General features: G+C 49.4%; 1 protein-coding gene across 1 annotated transcript in view; it reads right to left on the bottom strand.

Annotated features, from left to right (window-relative positions):
* LOC102559401 (monoacylglycerol/Diacylglycerol O-acyltransferase) overlaps nucleotides 1-2,744 on the bottom strand; it is a 30,083-nt gene extending 27,339 nt beyond the window's left edge. Inside the window, 2 exon segments of the mRNA XM_014606814.3 lie at nucleotides 2,427-2,633; nucleotides 2,636-2,744. Coding sequence (XP_014462300.2) covers nucleotides 2,427-2,633; nucleotides 2,636-2,708 — 280 coding nt within the window. The 5' untranslated portion in view covers nucleotides 2,709-2,744.
* Nucleotides 2,745-22,779: the final 20,035 nt, after the last annotated feature.

Below are 22,779 nucleotides of genomic sequence, written 5' to 3'. Positions count from 1 at the left end.
CAGAGTTCCTCATTCAAAGCAACTGTCAGTTCAGGAGTCCTGCTGCTCTGCTGTCAGGACTCCTCACTCCATAAATACCAGGACAAGACTAATGGACCAGCCAGGCTCTGGTCTTATATACATCAATCCTCAGCCCTATTCTGGTCAGGTGAGTCCACCATCAGCCCCCCTTTGCCATCTCTCAGGCTGCTTGCTCCCTTAAAGGAGTAGATACATTTCATTGTCCTGCTAGAAGTAGCTATTGAAAGGACTTTTAAATGCTTGGTACCTTTGTAAGAGTTCAGGCCCAGATTCTTAAAGGTATTTGGAAATTTCTCTGCTAAACAGAGAAAGATCTACTTCAACATGCCTTAAGAACTGAAGGCACAAGGCTAGACAAAAGTACCATACTTCCTCATGAACAATATGCCCCAGATAAACTGGAGACCTTGCTTTGGTGCACCGTGCATGCATCTACTTCCAGGAGGACCAAAATTCGAACCAAGAAAACAGCTTCACCACCTAAGCCACATACCCCAATTTTGAGCGGCTGATTTTGGGGGAAGAGATATTTGTCATAACTAAGGAAGATATATTTATGCAGACAGGTTTTGCTTATACTTTTGCAGGATTATGTTTTTGCAGACAATTAAAATACCAGTTTGGACAAGAGAGAGTTCTTAAATTCAAAAGGGACCTTTTCTTTTGTCAAAAAGACCTTCAACTCAACCATAACAACAACCCAATGTCAGAATACTCACTTGCAATGTAACAGAAGTAACCCCAATTCCTTGCTCTAGATTAGGGACTTGGATTTGGCACTCCCACATTTGTTTGAGCATAATAACCACTGAATATTTATCCCAGTCCCTCACATCAGTATAAATTATTTTGGGGAGCCAAAGAGAGGTTTCAAATGAAGCTTTCAAACATGTATTTAAAAGGGAACCACTTCAGCATGCACAGATAAACTGATGGTTAGAACAGTCTCCTGGGATGTGAGATGTAACAAGTCTCTGCTCTAAATCTTCCAGAGTAAGGATTAGAAATGCTCTCCTGTTTCCTAGTTGAGCGCTTCCTGGGTGATCATTGGACAAACTGGGGTGATGCTATCTGTCAGTCTTTTTCACAACAGAAAGCTAACTTGTTTTACTTAAACAACTCCAGGAAAGATCTGATGGTTGATAATCTCATGCCAAGATAGCTGGAAAAAGCAAGAGGCCCTGGCTGCCTCCCTACACTGGCCCCACCCCTAAATTCCAAAATAAAAAGTAAACAAATACTTGCTGTCATTTTTACTGTATTCATCCTATCTTTCAGCTCTTGGAACTCGGCTACTTTTGTTTAAGCAGGGGGAAGAGAGGAGTTGCAGAAAAGGCATGCGGGGTTATCATAGACCTGGCAAATGATATACTTCCCTTACTGGTGAAATTTCAAAATGTTGGCATGTCTGATTAAAATGAGATGTATGTTTCATTCCCAAACAGCTATTCCACAAAACTTAGCATTTAAAAAAAATCAGTTAAATTTACAATTGCAGAAAGATTTTTAAAATAAAATCCCACAATAATCCATTTCCTTTTAAATGTGTTCTATTTTTAGTGCACAGTGAAGAGCCACCATTGCTGTCAGTATAGAAACAAGCATTTTATCAAAAGGTCTTCCTCCCCCCATTTCTGCTACATTTGTCAAGGTGCTTTTAAGCCTTCTTCAGGGGGTTTAAACTGGTATTGGCTGCAGCCAAGGCTGGGTACATTGACTAAGCTGTGCCACTGTTCCTACAGGGCCCAAAGATGGAGGTTCCTGTCTAGAGGGTCTTGCCCCTCTGCTCTGAGTCAAACCAATCACCATATTTGAGGTCGCAAAGCAATTTTACCCCATGGTATGCATTGTGGGGGTTTTGCCTTCCTCTGTAGTGGGGGGAGGGGGAGGGGCATGGCCTACTACCCAGGATCTCTTTGGTGTATTTAACAACCACTTAAAGAAGTAGGAAATTGGCTGCTGTAGTTCCTCTGCTTTACTAGTAGCTGGTTAGGGTGTTATGTTTTCTGTTGTATCAGGGGTTGAGAGTACTTTAATGAATAGTTTAGAATATAGATTGTAAAAAATAATTTGGAAACGGATGATACTACCCCAGGCAGAAAGTTGGACTAGGTGACCTCTGGAGGTCCCTTCCAGGCTTATATCTCTATTATTTCTATCAAATATGAATCACAGTATGCCACAATATGCTCTCAGCTCTGCCTTTCCCAGTGCATTCTTGTGCATTCCCAGTGCATTTTTGTGTCTTCAACTGTAACCTTTTTGGGGTAGGGATTCTGGTGTACTCTGCAGCCCCTAGCAAAACTAGCACTGCTTTTTCACTGGGTTAAAGAAGCCAAAGGTTTAACTTTTGGGGGCATTCACCTAATTAAAATAGAGGTGCAAGCAAAAAAATGTTTACTTACCATGCCATATCCTTCCAAACAAATCCCAAAAGTATGACAAGGTTTTCCTTGGACCTTCCAAGGTATCATCAGAATGGTTTGACTTTAGCTGAGCAATCCTCTTATAAATTATAGCAAAAATGCTACTAAAATAGAAGCAGAGGCCAAGTATAAAAGGAATGGCATGATAGATTAATATTGCAGCTACTGTCACCAAGATGACCACATAAATAAGTATGTCTAGAGATACGCCATGATAGTCCATTCTTCCAGTATGTAAGCCAGGTGTCTTATATAGGTCATGGGTATCTCCCCTGAGATTTCTGTTCTTCCTACCCTCTCCTGTAAAAAAGGAAAACAGAAACTGAATGTAACTCCCTACATAGGTGTGGCAGCATTGTAGGCTAGGGGGGAAAAAGACCACCACTAACAATAGTAATTAGCATTAAATATAAAAGCTAATCTAAATTCTTTCTTAGAGATAAGATCCTTACTCTTTCATAAACATATACAGGGCCACAGTTATTTTGAATGCCTCCTGCCAGAGGTTTGTTTACACAGGATGAGTCTACACATGCATTTTAATTCGCTGTAGATTATTTTAGTGTGCATTAAAGCATCATGTAGAAAACTGTGACATTACTCTAATGCACAGTAGAATAGTCTACTGTGCCTTGAGTATCGCTTAAAAAGTGTACAAATACACTACTGTGCATTAGCACAGCCTAATGTGCATTAATTTAGTACCTCACATTGGACGTACTAAATTAAATGCACATTAGAAAAGGTGCGTTAATGCACATGTAGACACGCCCACTGTAGTGAGAAAAGTAATTGCAGTATGGAGTATGAGATGGCTAATATGGTTGCTAGTTTAAACTAGTTTAGGTATCTCTATACAGTATACACAAATAGATAACATAGACATACATATTTGCCATTTTGCTGCACCCTATTGTCAGATATTTTGTTATCTGTCTTCTGACAAGGCCTACCTGCACCTGCCTGTTCCTATCCAGTACAAAACTGCAGAAAACAGCTCACAGCATTCCTTGCCATACACTGAGTCAAAAGAGGAACAGCTTAACATAGCTCTTAAAAATGGAATGCCAATTTCAACCAATTAAGAAATGGACTGGGCCAGACTATCTGAAAGCACATGTAAACAAGAGACATTAGGAATCATTATTTTTAAATCTGCGGTTCTAGATAAGTTGTACACAAGAGCCATTAAAAGCTGGCTGAGTAGATTTATGAACCTTTTATATTAGATTTCTAATACATCATGAAACTCCAAGAAAGGTTAAAATTGGGGCCCTGGCAGATGTTAATTTATTCATGCAACAGAATTGAAGAATTTTATCCTGGATCATTCTGCCAATGCATGATTTTTGGAGTCCAGGATAAAATTCCTTAAACCATACTATGTGTCTGATCAATGCCTGAACCTCTGAAAATTCAACAAGTAGACCACAACTGGGGAAGCAGGTTCCCAGTGCCAGGCTTCACAGTGCACCTTTTCCCTGGCCAGCAGGTGAGGAATCCAGATCTCAATCCACAGAACCCTATGTGCTAGTGCACCCCAGGACTGTACAATCAATTCCCTGAATTGGCAGAATCGGGGATCAGCCTCCCAGCATCAGACTACACTACATAGCTTTAAGGCTAGGGACAGAAGTTACACATAAACTGGTTTAAGTGATCAGAAACTGGTTTAAACCTGTAACAGAATTCAAAATGGCTTAAACTGGTTTAAGATAAACCCAGTTGAATGTAGTAGCAAGCTTAACTGATTTGAGTCAAACCAGTTTATGAAACTGCTCTCCCAGGCCCCTTCCTGGTTCAAGTTAAATCACAGTCCACCCCACATTCTAGCATCCTTTCCAGCCTTGGGCTGGACTGTGCTGTCTGCTTCAGACTGCAGGGCTGGCTCCACCCCTCTTTTCCAAGGCTGGAGCAGTGAGGGCTAGCTAACAATTGGGTGTGGGAAGGCAAGCCCGACTGGGAATGCAGCCCAGTCTACAGTGGGGGGGACTCCCCCCCCAGGAAAACCCCAGCTGGGGTCTGGACCAGGGAAGGAGGTTAAACACCCTTTCCCTCACCATAGGCAGAGAGAGAAAAAAAAAAGGGGGGGGGGGGAGGGGGGCTGAGCACATGTGCACATGAGAGCATGCACACACACCCCCAGGTGGGAAAGTCTGCAGAAGAAGGGACAGGGGGGAGGGAAAGGGCAGTGGGAGGGAGTGGGGCTGGGACTGGGCAGAGATCAGGAGGAAGTGGAGTCAAGCCAAGCCCAGGATTGGGGTCAGGGCCCACTGTGCCCATGCAGCCACCCCTTCCCTCATGCCCAAGTTCATTGCACCCACCCTGCCCTGAGTCATCATTGCTCTTCGGGGGGCACAGGGAGGGGATGGTGGCTCCCACCACTGCACGTGTCCCAGAAGTGCATGGGGGGCACATGCCCCCGGGTCTGGGTGTGCAGGGCAGGGTGCTGCTGTGAGCTGGGGCGGAGGCTGCACTGGGCTCCTACCAGCCCAGTCCCCCCAGGAACAGCCTGGCACAGCCCTGGACCCAGCCCACAGTGGCAGCCTGCCCTGCCCTGCACAAAACTCGGGGCACATGCCCCACATGCTTTCTGGGGTGTGGGTAGCAGCAGGTGCCACACCCCCTGGATGAGCCACACATGGCTCAGTCCTGTGGCATGACAGCCCCAGCCCCACTCCCTCCCCACCACTGCTGCACCAAAAGCCCTTGCTCAGGCTGCCTTCTGGCCCTACTGCTGCCCCACATTTTGGGAGCTAAGCCCCATTAGCCCCCCCTCCCACTGCCTATGTTACTTTATTCATGCCAACAGCACCTAGACATCCATGATGCTCCTTATCTGGTGGTCTTTCAAACTCTGCCCATCTCTAGCTATGTGTAACAGTGATATTCTGGAGAGAAGCTGTGTGAAAGGGGCAGTGAAAGCCCCTCTATGGGGGCCTGGACCCCCACCCCATGCACCCCGCTACTCACCATAGGGACCCTGAAAAGTGGCAGCTGGAAGGAAGTGTGGGCAGTGGCCCCGCAATTCCAGAGCTGCCTACGGCTGCGGATTGGCAAGGGACATGGGCAGAGCCTCCGGAAACCACGGGCTGCTCAAATAGCAGCCGGGAAAACAGCTGAGCAGTGGCGAATGGCGGGAAGAAGGGACTCTGACCCAGAGACACCGGCAGGGAAAGAAAAGGACACCGACCCATAGACTCTAGTGAAGGAAGAAGAGGATGCCGACCTAGAGACGCTGCTGAAGGAAGAAGAGAACACCGACCCAGAGATGCTGGTGGAGGGAAGAGAGGACATCAACCCAGAGATGCCGGCAGTGAGGCGGAAGATTGTCCAGCTGAAGGCAAGAGAGGGGGAGCTGAGGGCCCTGGCACAGGAGGTGGGAGGCACCGGCAGGAGCAGTTACCCCACATGGGGGGCGCAGTGGAGAGGCACAAGCAACCCAGTGTGGGAATCACACACCCTTCCAGGCTGAGGAAGGCTTGGAGCGACTCCAGGTTATCTAGGGGCCAGTGCTGGCCAAATTGAGGAGCAGGACCAGGGTGGGGCATGGAACGGCGGCCCACCCCATAGTCACCCGGGGTGCAGAGACAAGTAGGTCTCTCATCTGTTCCTTCAAGTTTCTTTTTTTTCTTTGGACTATGAAAGGGGCACTGGGAGATGAGATCCCAGGGGGGCCCTCTGGTGGAAATCCGGGTGTTGCTTTTGGTCGATTTCACCAGAAGCCCTAGCTAGTCCAAGACAGGGCTGGCTTATTTGCACTAATCAGCCTGAACTCAAGGAACTGGCTACAGTGAAAGGCAAACTGACTGGGAAGACCCAACCTACTTGGAGGCGGACAAGCCATGCAAAGAGGGAAAGTCATCCAAGGGGATGCCTGCAGAGGATAGTATCCATCCTGGCCGTGGATGTGGTAAGGGTGGAGTAAAGGGTAGGTTTGGAGCCCCACGAAGCAAGAATACAGATTGAGGCATCTTCATCCTCGGGGGGGCCACCTGAAGGGAACTGCCTCCCCAACAAGAACATCAAAGTCGTGGCAGGAGAGTAAGGGCAGCACCCATACCACCCAGGTAGCATCCGAGCTCAAACCTCACCCTGACGTCGCTTGGGGGCAAGGCGCCCAGTAAGAGAAGGCTGAAGCCTTACAACATCTTCCAGCAACAAGCTGGGTGACAGCCTAACCCTGAGAGGTATGCAGTCCTCACAACCCCCAAATCTGGAATACTTGTGTGTGAGGACAAAGTTGGAGAGTGTAATGGCAACAAACGCAGCGTCCTTGATGGAGATAAGGTTCTTTATGGCTTGTAAGCCATCTTTATGGGGGATATATCATAATATTAGAAATGCACTGATGTATCAGTTGCATATCAGATCACCACCAATAAAAGAAAATTAACACTATCAGCTATAGACTTTTTTGCCCAATGTAGCCGATAATATCACTGATAAATGCTGCATGCATGCATGTGGCTATATGCATGCATGGCCAGGAATGCAACTGGGCAGCTTGGAAAAAAGCACCCTCCAGGTAAATCTGTGTCAGGGAAGGAGCATGGGTGAGGGAAGGGGCATGGGGGGGGCAGATCAAGGCCCCCACAGTGAGGGAGGAAGTGGGGCAGGGGCAAGGGCAAGGGCAGGGGCTGCTTATCCAAGGCAGTGAATAGGATTCCAGGGACAGGACTGGGATGGAGTTATAGGCAGCTCATCTAGGGATGCAAGGGAGTTGAAAGGGAAGGGAAGGGGTAGAGAGTGGAGATGGCCCCCTGCCACTGTGTGCACCCCTGTGGGAGCCATGGGGGGCATGTGCCCCCCTGGATTTGTACTCAGAGCAGAGGTGGGCTGCCTGCTGGGGGCTTGGAGCCAGGGGCAACATCATTCCTGGTGTGGGGGGCTGGCCACGGCTGAGCTTAGAGTGAGTAGGAGTGGGGCAGGCTCAGCTTTGTGGGGCAGATGGTGGTAGTGCCAGGAGGGGTAGCTATGGGTGGGGGGCTAAGGTGAATTATGGGGTGTCTATAGCCCCCTAATCCCCCCTAGTGCTGCCCCTGCTCAGGGCACTCCACTCTCCTGCCTTTCCCTTGCCAGCTCTGTGCTGGATAGACGGCCCCTGCCAATCCCACAGCGAAGGGCTCCTGAGAGAAAGGTAGCAGAAAAGAGTGCCCCAAGCAAGGGTGGCACTAGGGGATGTTTTGAGGTGGCTATAGCCACCCCAAAATTCACCTTAGCTACCCCCCCCCAGTGCCACTGTCACCTGCCCCACGCAGCTGAGCCTGCCTCACTCCCACCCACTTCAAAACAAGCCCCCCCAACCCCACCAGGAAGAGGCTGGCATTGCCTCTGGCTCCAAGCCCACAACAGGATACCATCCTCCACCCCACACCCAAATCTGGGAGGCCCATGCCCCCCATGCCTCCCCCAAGAGTTTGCGCACCACAAGGGAGCTGTTTTCCCCCCTCCCCCCACATTCCCCCTGGATTATCTACCCACAGCTCTGTCCTGCTCCTGGCCCCGGTGTCCCATTCACCACCCTGGCTGGGCAGCACGTGCCCCTGCCTCATTCTCTTGTTCACCATGAAGGCCTCTATCTGCCCCCTTCACGTCTCTTCCTTCCCCCATATCCCTTCCCCCTAACAGACTTACCTAATGAGCCACTAGGCGTGCCACTTCCCAAGCTTCTCGGCTTCCTCCCCACAGACTTGCCCAGTGAGTCACTAGTTGTGCCACTTTCCAAGCTTCCCAATTACATTCCTGTAAATCAGCTATTGGATCGGTATTAGCCAATATGTCTGGTTAATAATCGGCTACTGGTATCAGCTAAGAAAATGGTTATTGGTGCACCCCTAAATAATATCTAATACAAATACTAATGCATCATTCAAGAGATACCAAGGAAAGCTCAAGCGTGTGTATTATTTTTTTTAAAGGAAAATCTAGTGTAATAGCCCTTATTTAATACAATATGCCTTAACAGGGCAGGAAAGGTGGGGGTATGGCGTTCTACGTCAAGGAGAAATACACATCCTCAACGAGTAACACTAGTTGGAGCTGGTCCTGGCCACGGGCGACGACTTGGTGAGGGGTCCGTGGGTGCTCGATCACCTGGGCAACAGCAATCATCACCTGCTGGAATTCACCATCCAGCGCAAGGTGGCAAAGGCCTGCAGCAAGGCAGCAGCCCTAGACTTCAGGAGGGCAGATTTCAGTGAGGTAAGGAGAATAGCTGGGGAGACACTGAGGTACCAGAGGGGAGGGGAGTTAGGTGTCCAAGAAGAGTGGTCGTTCCTTAAGGAGATGATCCTCCAAGCCCAAAGGGCGGTAATCCCTACATGGATAAAAGAGGGCAAGAGGGCACAAAAGCCCCCATGGCTCACCAAAAGCATCCAGGAATGTCTCCTAGCTAAAAAGGAGGCGTACATCCAATAGAAGGGAGGGGCCATCACCAGGGAAAACTATATCTCTGTTGCTTGGGGCTGTAGGGGGGTGGTCAGGAAGGCCAAGGTGGAGATGGAACTGGGACTAGCTACCCAGATCAAGGACAAAAATAAGTCCTGCTGGGCATGCAGAAAGTGGATCACACCTGTTCCATTCCAGACCTGCTCCCCGCCCACCCAAAGCCCCATAGGGAATTTTAGTGAATTGCTGCAGGGTGGGGGAGGAAGTAGGGCTAACCCAGCCCACAACAGCTCATCAAAATTTCCTATGTAGCCCTCAGGTTCAAATAATTACTTACCCCTGCTTTAGGAAGGTTAGTAAGTGGGCCTACAGTAGTCATTTTGCATAGTCTTCACTTCATGCTCCATCTCTCCCTCTTGTTTTTCTTTGCTAGTTTTGTTTTCCTTCTTGTAAGGATATTTCTCTTATACAATGATCCTCCACCCTCCACTGCAAATGTACTTACTATTGAGTTTTCCCCTCACACCTCTGCCCTCCTCTCCTCACTTGTATCTCTGATTCCTTAACTACCTCTCTCTTTGATCTCTGTCATTAAGGTAGAACAGCACTGCTGAACTGGAAGAAGTTGGTATTGACAGAATGCTGTTTCACCTAATAACTTCTGCATAAGTCTCAAAGATATTATGGAAAGATATGCAGGTCTCACAGCCACCTCCTATTTTACATGCACATATAGCAGCACACAGGACCTGTGGATCTCTGGGTGGAGACAGACATTATCTAATTTCTCATTTGGGCTGCGTTCAAAATTAAGGTTGCACAAGTTCCCACCAAATAGACATCCTTATCCTTTGTTGTGCAACATGACAGGAAAATCAGTGGTGCAATAAAAGGTAATGACAAACTGCCACTTTATTGCAGTATACATCTATTGTCTTGTTGCACTGGCTGGGCGGGGAACACCTTGCTTTCCAAGTTGCTGCAGATCCGCATTGTGACACCCCTGGTTCCACTGCTGCTGCCAGGGAATAGCGCTCAAGACTTGTGCGAGGACAGTAGGAAGTCTACCTGTGATCTTCCTGGCTACTGCTTCAAGTTTAAGGGTGAGCATGTTCCCTCGCAAGATCTGGGCAGCTGCAGTTTTTCAGAGGCTCAAGGGAGAGGTATGCAGTGCAGCTGCTGTAGGTGGGTGGGTCACTGAGCAGCCCCCCAGTCCTTTGTGGTTCCTTCCTGGGACTTGCCAGCAGCCCTAGAATTCAGGAGGGTGGAAAGTTTGTCCTTAGAGCAGGAGAGTGGGGAAGGCTGGGCATGGTGTAAAGTACATCTTGGTGTACCAGAGGACTCCAAATTAGTTGTTTTATGTCAGTGGAATGCTCAGAAGATTGCTAGCACTAGCTAGTTAAAAACAATTGAGGATACTAATCCCCTGAAGTGGCCTAACTATAGGAAACCTAAATGACACTTAGCATTAGTTAACAAGCCTGAAATAAAATCTTTCAAGTTTTAATCACTCTTAAGAGCTAGTTTCAACATTTAATCTCAATTTAGAGAGGAATTAATTGACAGTCATAAGATAGTGTAGATGATAGCCTATTTCATTAGCCTCTAGCTTTTGTGGGACATTACACGCTGGAATTTTCATGCTGGAATTACACACTGGAATCAAGGGCCAATTCTAAGGAATGTTAGTTGGTGAAAAGGCTACCAGGAGCTAATGATTAGTAGCACATTAGGGATTAATTTCCTCTCTAACCATGCACTGGTCAGACTTGGTGTCTGAAGGCTAGTTTTAAGAACTCTAAACAAGATGTAATCACAATGTGTAATCTCAAGAACAAGTTCAGAGAGGCAGGGGCAGATCCAGAATTTGGCAGAAATGGGTGCAGGAGCAGCCTGGCTGGTTGCACTGCCACTCCCCCTCTCCTCCCCACCCACTATGCTTGGAGCCTCTGGAGAAACCTTTTTCATGCCCCTAAAGCACATAAGAATCCTTCTCCCCCTCTTGCTCAGAGGCATGTCCCCTGCACTCCTGCTAATGTTTTCCCACTGTTCAGGGGTGGGGGAAGCTTCAAAGCTGCTACTGACTGCTCCAGCCAGACTACAAGACAGCTGGGCTCAGATGGGACAGTAACAGCAGTGGCAATGATGTGTGGGAGGAGGTTCCCTCACCCTGCCCAGTCCCACTGGGAGAAAGGGCAGGAAGGGGAAACAGCCCCCGCCCCCCCCTCCCTTTCCCCCTTCCCCCCCCCCCCACACACACACACCAATTAGCTCTGCTGCTGTGCCTGTTCCCATCTGACTCCTTCCCTGTGTATCCCAGCTGGAGTGGGCAGAAGCAGCTTGGAAATTTCCCTGCCCCAGAACAGTGGGGAAAGCAGTAGCAGCAGGTGGCAATGGGCAGCAATAGTGCCTCTGAGCATGGAGGGGAAGGAGAGATATTCTCATGGGCTTTGGGGACTTAAAATAAAGTTCACAGAGGCTTCTGGGGTGTTATTCCATCTGAAGGGAGGGAAGAGTACAGTTATGCCACTGCAACCCTCTGGATCTCATCCTGCAGAAAGGCACAAGCCTTTAGGTGGCAGTTTATCTCTTCAGACACTAGCTCTCCTCACTGATGAAATGCCCTCTAAGGGGGCCCAGCTTCTCTAAACTACTGCCCATGACCAGGATGAACCAAGTTCCAGCACAAGCCTGGAGAGACAAAGACTTTGGTGGAGAAAGGTCTCCTTTCCCATGGAGTCCTGCTCCGCTCTGGAGACAGGCCCCATAAGGTCTTCCACCATCCACACCAGGTGCCTCCATCCTCCCAGTTGTAACACAGTACCAAAAGCATCCTCCTAGGTTATTCCCTCCCACCCCTCCACCCACCTTAGTCCACAGCCTCAGCCTGAGGCCCCAACCCCAGCCCCAGCTCTGCACCACTGCCCAAGAACTCTCACCTGCCTCCTGCGCAGCAACACCAGTGCTGAGACAAGGCAGGCGACACCTATGCTTTAAACTATGGGGAAGGGATGCCCATCTGGTCTCACCCTGTACGTGGGTGCAGCTGTATGACTAGCTTACCCCAGGGCAGATCCGTGTGGGCGGTACTACCACACTGGGATCAGGGTTTTCTGCAAGGCTGGGCAGAGCAGGCAGGGCCCAGAGTACCTGCTCTCTGCACAGCCTCTCAGTTGGGTGTTTTCCAGTCCCAGTCACATTTTCTTATAACTCACAGCTGAGTTAGGGTAGCTCTGGTACCCTGGATTTTCTTCCACAGGGAGCAGGGCATTGTAACCCAGTCATCTCCTGTTCTTTTTGGCAGAATGTTTTCAGCCTTACTCAGGTGTTAGTTCAAGACCTTGAATGACTTTGTAGTTCTTCTGCCCCCCTCTTCGGGTTTTTAATACCCATTTTGAAACACATCCCACAAGCTAGGTAGAGGCTCCAGTATTGCTCTTGCCCTTGCTGTAAACACAAATTAAAATACAAAAAACACCTTTTCTACTGTCTGCTTCCATTGACACCTCCCAGCCAAGCCTCTTTTCTTCTAGGAAGAGTCTGGTGCTGGGAACATGAATTCAGCTGGTTTCTTTAAATTTACATAATAACTTTACACAGTTATTACTTATGAACTAACATGCAAACAGTATACACATTATTCAAACTTCTCATCTGGACTATTGATGTAAGGTCCATATATGTAAATACAGCCTTCACTAATATACAATCCGGCTAAAGATACTGTCCTATTGCCTACTTAATTCATGTATACACACACTCAGCAGGACTGCGGCAGCCAGGACCCGGGTTGGCTTCCCCCTGCCACAGCTGAGAAGATTCTTCCTCCATCCCCTTCCCACTCTTCCTCTCCCTTTCTCCTGGGCCTAGCCAAACCCCCTCCCCACCCTTACCCTTCTCTCCAGGGCACAGGAATAGCTGGCTATTCCTATGGCAGGGGTCAAGCAGCAGTCATACAACCTGGGGGGAGAAGCTTGCCCCCCTCAATCAGCAAAGGGCAGTGTAAGGTCAGCTCAGCCCCAAGCCCTCAGCCCCTCCATTGGCTGGGCCCCTTTCACAGGGAGGACCCAGCTCCCACCAGGGCTGTTGCTAGATGTTGGGCCCTTGGGGCTAGGCTCCTCCCAGGGAACCTGTGCTACAGGGCTGCTGCAGCTGGTATCCACCAGCAGGTAAAACACTATGTCCCCTAAATTCTCCTATGGTGGACCCAATATCCGCTCCTCTGTCCCCTTCTGCTCTACCCAGGGTGCTGGAGGAACACACTAAGCCTTGATCTCACCACCCCTGCTGTCACCACACCCCATTTTTCAAAATCCTAGATCCACCCACATTGGTGGTTATATAATTTCATGGGCTTGTTGATTCACTGAAACATCACTGGGATCCCAGGATTTAAGACTTTTGTTTTCCTCCCAAGCTGAGGGCCAAATCCCATTAACACTGACAGAAAGATGCTTCCACACAGTCATTTTCAAGAGCAAGCTCTGGTGGCAAAATCAAATGCACAATATACATGACAAGGAAGCAACTTGTCTAAATTCATCACCAGGCTTGAATTCATCTGTTTCTCAGTCCACATTTCATATATATATGTTCTTCCTATGACTGCAACTTGCTGATTCATAGTTTCATAGTTGGTAGGGTCGGAAGGGACCTAAGCAGATCAAGTCTGACCCCCTGCCATGGCAGGAAAGAATGCTGGGATCAAATGACCCCGGCAAGGTGTCTATCTAGCTTCCTTTTGAAGACACCCCACGGTAGGAGTAAGCACCACTTCCCTTGGAAGTTGGTTCCAGATCCTGGCCACCCTGACTGTGAAGTAGCACTTCCTGATATCTAGCCTGAATCTACTCTCCATCAACTTATGGCCATTATTCCTTGTTACTCCCAGTAGTGCTCGGGGGAACAGGGACTGTCCCATTGCCTGCTGGTCTCCCTTGGCCAGTTTATAGATGGCCACCAAATCCCCTTTCAGCCTTCTCTTGTGGAGGCTGAACAGATTCAGGTCCCATAGGCTCGTAGGGCCTGCCTGGCTGCCCCCAATCATGCGAGTGATAGGGATGGCCTGTTTAAATTTTGTAATCACTGTTCTTGACAATGTCCCCAAAACATAAAAGCAAGGTACAAAAGTGGAAGGAAAAGGCAAAAGGGTTCTGTCCTACAAAAGTACTCAAAATAAGTTCATTTCTTCAACATGTTGACATCAGAGACTGTGACCACAACAGGAAAAGTAATAACTGTGAGTTCAAAATAATAATGCACCAAGGACCAGTTCTTATGTAGCAAAACAATATAAAAGTCCAATGATAGTACAGTAAGAAATACTGGTGGTATGCTATTAAATGAGGATGAGTCTGACAAAATAAACTATGGACAAACAAATCCCAAGAAAAGTACTCTAGAATGTCTAGAAGAAAAATATATATCCAGATAGAGGACATTTCCTGTTAAGATTACAGACAGACAGATGGATAGATATCTAATAGAGCTGTGAGAAACGGCACCATTCCATTTCAACTTCCGTTTCAATGTTTCAATGGAACAGCATTTCATTTTGAGTTTCATTTCAAAACCACTGTTCTATTTTGTTTTGTCAAAACTGTTTCTCTGTTTTGATGTTGTTTCGACATTTCGCCCATAGGCTAGAATGGGGAAGCACAAAACTGCCTATAACTTTGTCATTTCTTTCCTGATTCAGATGAAACTTGCAGAGAAGGTGGCTCCTTCTGAGGCCATGAATTCTGCCAAGTTTCAAGAAGATAGATGCAGGGTTTCTGAGAAACTGCACCTCAAATTCTTGAAACCAAGACTTGTGTCACTTGTGAGTGTGAAGGCACAGGGGGGGTGAAAACTGCAGGCATGGTAGCTCCTGCTGAGGCCATGAAGCCTGCCAGCTTTCAATGAGATAGGTGCAGGGGGTTCTGGGAAACTGCACCCCAAGCTGCTGACAGGCAAAACTCATGACATGGGTGACTGTGTCTGTGTTAAGGTGCTTACTCAGCCTAACAAAGGGGTTTTCAACCTGAAAGCTGGCATCCCAGGCAGCTAAGCTCAGCTTACCTGGAGCCTCACAACTCCACTGCAGCCAGCAAGCGTCAGGCCTGTCAAAGACATGATAGGTCTGGGCTTTCCCCAGCCAGGATTCTGTGCATGCGTGAGATAGCTGGAGATTATAGCACCTCCTACCCACCTTTCACCACAGGGATCCTCAGTCCTGGCATTTTCTGGGGCTGCCGCACCTCCAGCAGATCCACCAGGACTCCCCAACCCTGGCAGAGTGCAGTTTTAGTGGTTTAGTCATGCCCAGGACCTGGGGCCTTCTCCATCCCCATTGCCCCAGTCCATACCTCCAAATTTGTTCTGGCATGGAAACTCAGCAGGGGCATGTTCTTCCTCTGCTGGCTGGTCATGTAGTGAGTGCCCCCTCTAACTCTGAGAGTGGGGCATTAAATGCTTTTTAAAAAATGAAAAAAGGAAATAGGTGTGGACAGAATAAGGAGGGTGGCATTCACTCCATCTGCACCTGGAGCGTTGGGAACCCCAGCAATGGAAGGTTCACCTTCAGGAACACCAGCTGCTCCACCAAACCAGGATCCAAGTAGGTGCAGTGAGGTGTCACTTCATCCCCAGCATTGCCCTTGGCCCACATTGGCAGCACCTGTGGTGGAAGAGAAGACTGGCTGGTGAATAGTGTACTAGCATGGGATAGTGGATCCCCTTCTTCCACGTCCCCCCACCTCCACCATTCTGCCTCCCTGACTCTCTTCACCAGCATCTCTGTTGCCCTGTGGGGTCAGGCCAACTCTCAGGATCTCAATATTGTGCTGTTAGACAGGAGGGTGTGACACAATTGCACATATACAAATACACTGTGGCAGTGCACTGTGTGTGCCTGCCACTTGCAACCAGTGGGTTGCGTACGGGGGGTATAGACCCCGGCCCCAATGAGGGGGCAGCCCCAAGAGAGGGGGCAGTGGAGAGATGCCCCAAGAGAAGGGGCAGTGTGATCAGGCCCCAGAGAGGGGGCAGTGATCAGGCCCAGAGAGGGGGCAGTGATGAGGTGCAACCAGTGGGTTGTGTGCGGGGTGCAGGGACCCCGGCCCCAGGAAGGGGGCAGTGATGAGGCCCCAGAGGTGGGTCAGCGGTGAGAACCCCCCAGTGAGGATGTGATGAGCCCGCGGAGAGTGATGGGGGTGTGGCACTGCAGTTGTCCCGGTGGAGAGGGGATAGCAGCGCGGTGAAGCCCAAGGGGATAGAGTGAGGGGCTAGAGACCCAGCCCGAAGGAGAGAGTACCCTCGACTGGCCCAAGCTGGGGCCAGGACTACGGTAGTCAAAAGGGCCGGGGGCCCACCGCGAGGGACGCCCAAGAGCCAGGGGCCTGGGGTCCCGACTGGCCTGGAGGTGGGCCAGGGCTAGGTGCTGAAGGTCCCGGGGGACCACACCCGAGAGGGGAAGAAAGCTTCGGGGGGGCAGCGACGTAGAGCCCCAAGCGACGTAGAACCCCAGTGTGAGCAGGTGGAGCCCCAGTGTGAGGGGGCAGCGACGAGGAGCCCCAGTGTGAGGGGGCAGTGATCAGGAACCCCGGGCAGTGATGATTAAAGGGGGGAGGTGTGTGGTAGTGCACTGTGTGTGCCTGCCACTTTAAGGGCCTGGAGCTGGCAGCCTCCAGGTGCCTGATTAGGGCAGCCATTTTAGAGGCAAGGGCTGCCTATATAAGCAGGGCAGTTTGGCTGCTGGAGGCAGGCAGCAACATTGCCTGGCTGAAGGGCTGCTGTGAACGACCCGGAGGTAAGGGGGAGCTGCAAGGGGATGGTAAGGAGGTTCCTGGTCCTGGGCATGACCTGAAACTGCACCCTGCCGGGAGTGGGTGGTCTGGTGGGGCTCTCAGTGGCGCGGGAGCCCCCAGGAAATGCCAGGCAGTTATCACCCCGGTGAAAGGCGGGTCAGGGTGCCTTAACCCCTAGCTCCCACCACTGGGTGGGTGACCCTGTGTTTGGACGGGCCCAGAGCGTGGACCCTGAGAGAGTGATTGTGTACAGGGTGTGGTGCTGCAGTTGCCCCTTTGGAGAAAGGGAGTAGTGGCACGGTGAGGCCCGAGGACACAGAGTGAGGGGCTAGAGACCCAGCCCGAAGGAGAGAGTACCCTCGACTGGCCCAAGCTGGGGCCAGGACCAGGAGGGTCAAAAGGGCCAGGGACCCACTGCGAGGGACGCCCAAGAGCCAGGGGCCTGGGGTCCCGACTGGCCTGGAGGTGGGCCAGGGCCAGTTAGCCGAAGGTCCCGGGGGGACCACACCCAAAAGGGGAAAGTAGCTTTGGGGGGGCTAGGTAGCCCGGATGATGGTGGAGAGGCCACCTGAGAGGATCATAGGGGGGTCCTGTATGGATGATTCTGGGGCCCAGTATGGGGCTGGTGATTAGGTGAACACCATGATGCCATCTGCGAGGCTTGGGCTGCGGTATTATGGGAGGTCGGAGCTGCAGAGCGCCCCCTGGCATTGGGCCACTACAATGGGCAGCCTCCTGCTTAATTGACATCGATATATGAATCAATTATCATCAAAGGCGTGGCAGACGAGATAGGCGGGCGGTTGCCCAAGGACAGGTGGGCGGGCCACGGAGGTCAGCTCCAAGTGGCCCCCTGTCATGGTGACAGGTGGGCGGGCCACAGACCTCGGCCCCAGGAGGCCCCCCTGTCACACACACAAATCAATTAGGTGCGTGCGCACGCGCGCACACACGCACACGCGCGCATACACACTACCAGCTCAGGCACATACACATCCAAACCAGCCTAGGCACATGCATACCTATTACCAATTCAAGCACATACATTACACACCCCAAAAGTTAGACACAGATCACTAATTCATATATAATTCACACAATGCCATATATATATATATATATATATATATATATATATATATATATATATATATATATACACACACACACACACACAGACTCTCACACACTCTCACCAGTTCACGCACATACAATCCACCTACACATGCACACAGGTAAGCTCCTAACTTGAATGGTACAGTGTGTATGTGTGTGCTTGGGGTACCTGGAATAGTTCGGGGAAGGTTCAGGTGAGAGAGAGAGAGAGTTAAAGTGTAGGGAGTGAAAGTTGCCAGAACCAGGATTAGAACCAGTAGACTAGAGGGGCTTGGGCTGAAGAACTGAGGCTCGGGGGTAATTTTAGGTTAATTGATATTAATTGATTAAAAGACAATGTCCAAAGCCTACAGAACAGGGGAGCGATGCCGGCCCAGAGGCTGGGACTGGAGCCAGAGCTATGGGGAAGCTGAAAAGGTAGGTGGGGAGAGGGAAAATGGGACTAAGAGAAAGTGTGGGTGTTAAAGAGGGGCTCTGTGTGTGGGGAGCCAGAGGATGGCTCCAGGACAGCTAGAGAAGTTGCAGGGAGTGGCAGTAGGTGCTGGGAGCTGGAGAAAGACTCCAGCTGCTGGAGAAAATTGCAGGACAGTCACGAGGAGCTGGAAAGCTGCAGGGGTGGAGGGAGGACTACAGAAGGTGCGGGGGAAGCCTGAAAACAGAGACGGACAGCAGAAAATCACATGAAAAGCAGCTGGAGAGACTGAAAGGTGGCAGGGGCAGCAGGAAAGCAGAGAAAGGCACCAGAAAGTTACAGGGAAAAGGCAGTAGGAATTGAGAGGAGGTTGGGAAACTAGTGGGGAGGGGGGGTGGGAGGAGGGGGAGGGGGAGGCTGGAATTTATGATAAGGAAGGGACTGGGATTCAGTAAAACATGACCCAACTCACGGTTGCAAATGACAGTGGTTTTATTGAACAGGGGAGATGGTGACACAATGTCTTATTGGTTCCCTTGCGTGCACACACACAATGGCAGCAGGGGTTAGAGAGGCTTGGTGCAGGGGCTGAAGTCTACTGCAGTCCAGGAGGAGAGAGAGGGACAGAGATAGAGAGTCCAAATTGTAGGAGGAGGTGGGCAGGTAATATCTACCTATCCAGGCTGGAAAGGGGTCCTTGTCCAGTAGGCGTTGTTCAGAGGGGGGTCAGTGGCAGGGAATCTGGGTGGATAGGTGGTGTGGCATGGTGCTGGTCCAGATGGAGAGGGCATCCCACTGGGTCTGTCTTCACTGCCCCTTTTTATAGGGGCAGACCTTGTGTGACCCTAGTGACAGGAGGCATGGCCAGGCAAGGGTCAGCCCCTGGCATACTGAGCATGTGTGCTCCATGCAGGGAGCGGCAGTTTCAGATGTCTGTAATAGTGAGAGTTGCTGGTTCTGCAGGGTCTTTTGTCTTTCAAATGCTGGGTTCTTGTCTCTGTTCCTGGGTGAGGTCTGTGGTTCCTGGATGAATCAATGTGAGGTGATGACCCAGTCATTACAGGACATTCAGTAGAGGCCTGCTACCATTGTATTTCAATCATTCCCAATTATTCTCATTCATCCGGGAACCAATTTAAATGGGAGGGGTATGTGACTCATACAGTTGCAACATGGGATGCCCAGGCAGAGGACAGAAGATGGAGGCTTGATATATAAAATGGAAACTTGACACGACTTTGGTTCACTTACAAACACAGGCCTAAACCATACAATATCCATATGAAACAATAAAAATCAATGCAAAAATTATAATAATACAATATACAACAGTAAAAATCAATACAAGCCTAATAATTATACAATATAAAACAGTGGATATCTGAAACCAAAAACTTGCTACCAAAATAAAAATGTTAAAGCTTATTAAAGCTTATCCTAAGTCTGAGCTCACTTATACTTACCTGTAGGGAATAGAGAGGGAGAGAAAAAGTCAGAAATGGTTGGGGAAGGGGAGGGAATACATTTTAAAATAAATTAAAAAAAAAAAAGAAAAATGGGGGGTTTTGCTACATCTCCATCCACTGATTCAGGGTTTGGCTGCTGCATATCATGCCCTCCGCCCTCAGGTCACACATGGCGGCCAGCACGTGGACCATACTGGATCACAAGGGATCAAGCCATTTCCTGATGCCCTCCTTCAGCCGCCTCTCAAGTGCCTGCATGTCTGGTGACAGTGGCTTGCCCCAGCTAGGAACATCAGTCCCCTTGAAGCTCTCCATTTGGTTCTGAAGTTCCCTTACTATGGAGATCACCTGAATAAGGAGGGCATCGCCAGCGCTGAGGGTCTTGGTGGCCTCGAGGAAGGGCTTGAGGACCACCAATATCTGTTAGATGGTATCCTACTCAGTTCTGTTCAGCAGGCTGGTAATCCCAATCTCCCCAACAAAGGCCTTCTCATGGATGTCCTTCTCTTGCTCCAGCAGCCTCTTGAGCATCAGGTATGTGGAGTTCCACTAAGTCTCCACATCCTGCATGATTTTGTACTGTGCGATGTTCAGCTCTTCCTGTTTGTCCCGCAGCATCTTGCCCCGCTTGATGCTCTGGTGGAAGTAGCCTGCCACCTTGCTGGATTTGGAAATGAGCTTTCTTGTGGTGCTAGTGCCATCACCAGCAACCCTGTTCCACTCCAAGGCATCCCTGACAGTGAGGTTGGAATTTGTGTGCCACACAACAGATGCTAACAAAGTTGGCATCACAGAACGCCCCGTTGTCAGTGACTATGAATCCGCGGGTGAGCTCGCCCAATGAGCCACCCCTGCAGCAAGCAGTTTGTGGCCCCCATGATCTCTGTTGCTGTATGGGACTCATCCATCACCTTATCTTGAAGAAGAGCCCACCAATGGCCTGACTGGTCACACCAGTGCCCTGTGAGGGAGAGCTAGGCATGATCTCCACCCTGGCTGCTCCAGATATCCAAAGTGAAATACAAAGCTACCTGTGACCCTGCCATCTGCAGTTCCTCCCTCAAGTGCTCCCTACATGCCTTATACAAGGAGAGCACCACCATCCTGCTGACGGTGGTGTGTGCAGGCACTTGGTAGGATGGGGCCACAAGTGCCATGAGCCACCTGAACAGTGGCCGCTCAGCTAAGGAGAAGGGCTGGCCACCAACAGCAAGCATCTCCCCAATGCTCTGGGTGATCTCACTTGCCTTTGCAAGGTGCCCCGCTTTCTGTTGGCCTTTCCCTCACTGTTCCAGGATGTCCTGCCTCGGCTTTGGTGGGATGGGGGCTTTGTAGCAAGAGGGGAACTTCCCTTTAGGCATGCTCCCACTGGTGCCAGGCTGAGGACGAGCAAAGGCAATGGGATGGTGCCTGCAGAGATGCATCAGCATCCCCATGGTGCTCCTCATGGTGTTTTGTTCCCTTGCCCTGGCTGATTTTGGCTTGGCAGTGCAGGAAGATAGTGTAAGTGGGATCATCTGCCAGCTTAAAATAATCCCAGACCACACTACCTGCTTGCTTCTGGGGTGCGGGTGCACATGTGGATGCTGCTGTACTTTCCCCCTCCTCAGCAGGCAGAGGCACAGCAACAGGAGGAGCAGACTCAGCTGAGCTACTTGCCTCTACCTCTACATCAACCTCCTCCAAAGTGCCTTCTGGGGAAGAAGACCTGGCTCTAGGGGAAACTTGAGGGGTGTCAAGCACAAGCTCAGATGATTCCCACTCCTTCCCCAGAATTTCCCTTGCTAGGGCACCGAAATCCAGATCCAGCTCTTCCTCTAGCTTGGAAGGCTCAGCATGGGAAGTGAAATGGGGGTGGAGGAGGCTGTCATGCTGGTGCTGCTGCTTGTTGTTGTTATAGTGTGGGGGCGGTTATGGATGGTGCTTGTGGAGGGGATGCTGTCTCAGGCATAGGCAGTGGTACTGGCACTGCTCCCCTCTCCTTGCTGCTTGTGGAAGCCTCATCCCTTCTAGCTGGAGGAAAGAGGCTGCATCTCAGTTTGGAGGGGGGAAACTTACACCTGTCCCTGTACCCCCTTTTCTGCCCCTCCCTGAAAGCTTGCCACCACCTGCCCTTCTATCACACTTCATGGTGTGTTTCATGTCTTGCTTTTCTACGACTATATAAATTTATTTGCATTCCTATATAAATAATGTGAGTGAATATGGCGCAAAGTAGAAATGTATAAAAACAAATATGAATGAATGAAGAACATCTTTCCTCCTATATAAACTTTGTGTGTGGCACAAAGTAGAAATATATAAAAATAAATGTGAATTAATGAATGAATGAATGAATGTATGTATGTGTGTGATATATGCGTCTTTCCTCGTATATAAATTCAATTATGTGTGGTGCAAAGTATAAATATATAAAAAATATAAATATATCTTTCTTCCTATATGAATTCTATAATGTATGTATGCTGCAAGCTTTAAATGTATAGAAATAAAATATAAATGTATTTCCCTTCCTATTTAAATTAAATTCTATAATGTAATTCTATCCAATATAATTATAAAATTGAAAAGAATAAATCAAGCAATATAATAATAAAATAAAAGCTTTCGGAAGATAGAAAAAGCCAAAAAGGTATTCTGAAATCCCCCTTGCTAGGCTAGCAAGTAGGAAATTCTTCAGAACATCAGTGCTAGTAGCCTTTGCTGTCTGATGCTGCTGAGCTGCTGGAACACACAGCTCACTAACTAACACCAAGGCAGAAAGCAGGGAAGTTCAAACAATGCTGCCTTTTATGCTGTTTTTCCATCCCTCCCCCAGAGCACTAGGATTGGAAGGGACCTCAGGGAAGGATGACAGTCACTGGCCAGCTACACAGTCAATATGAGAGCAGTCCTTCCTCCCTCTTCCCCCTCCTTCTCCTTACTTTCTGCTTCCCTGCAGGCAAGCACAGCTTCAGCTTCAAAACTCAAAATATTCTGAAGCTTTTGAAATGTTTTGACTGCCCTCATTTCGTTTCAAGGCTGTTTTGAAGACCTCCATTTCATTTCGATTTCACTGTTTTGAGCTCAAAATGAGTCAAAACAGTGTTGAAATGAAACAGCCAGCGAAGCTTTACATAGCCCTAATATCTAATGTCATGGGTTCCATGCAAACCCAAACA

Source organism: Alligator mississippiensis, chromosome 3 (assembly GCF_030867095.1).
Source record: "Alligator mississippiensis isolate rAllMis1 chromosome 3, rAllMis1, whole genome shotgun sequence".
Classification (NCBI taxonomy): domain Eukaryota; kingdom Metazoa; phylum Chordata; order Crocodylia; family Alligatoridae; genus Alligator; species Alligator mississippiensis.
The sequence above is the reverse complement of the archived record's forward strand: the minus strand, read 5'-3'. Positions and strand labels throughout refer to the sequence as shown.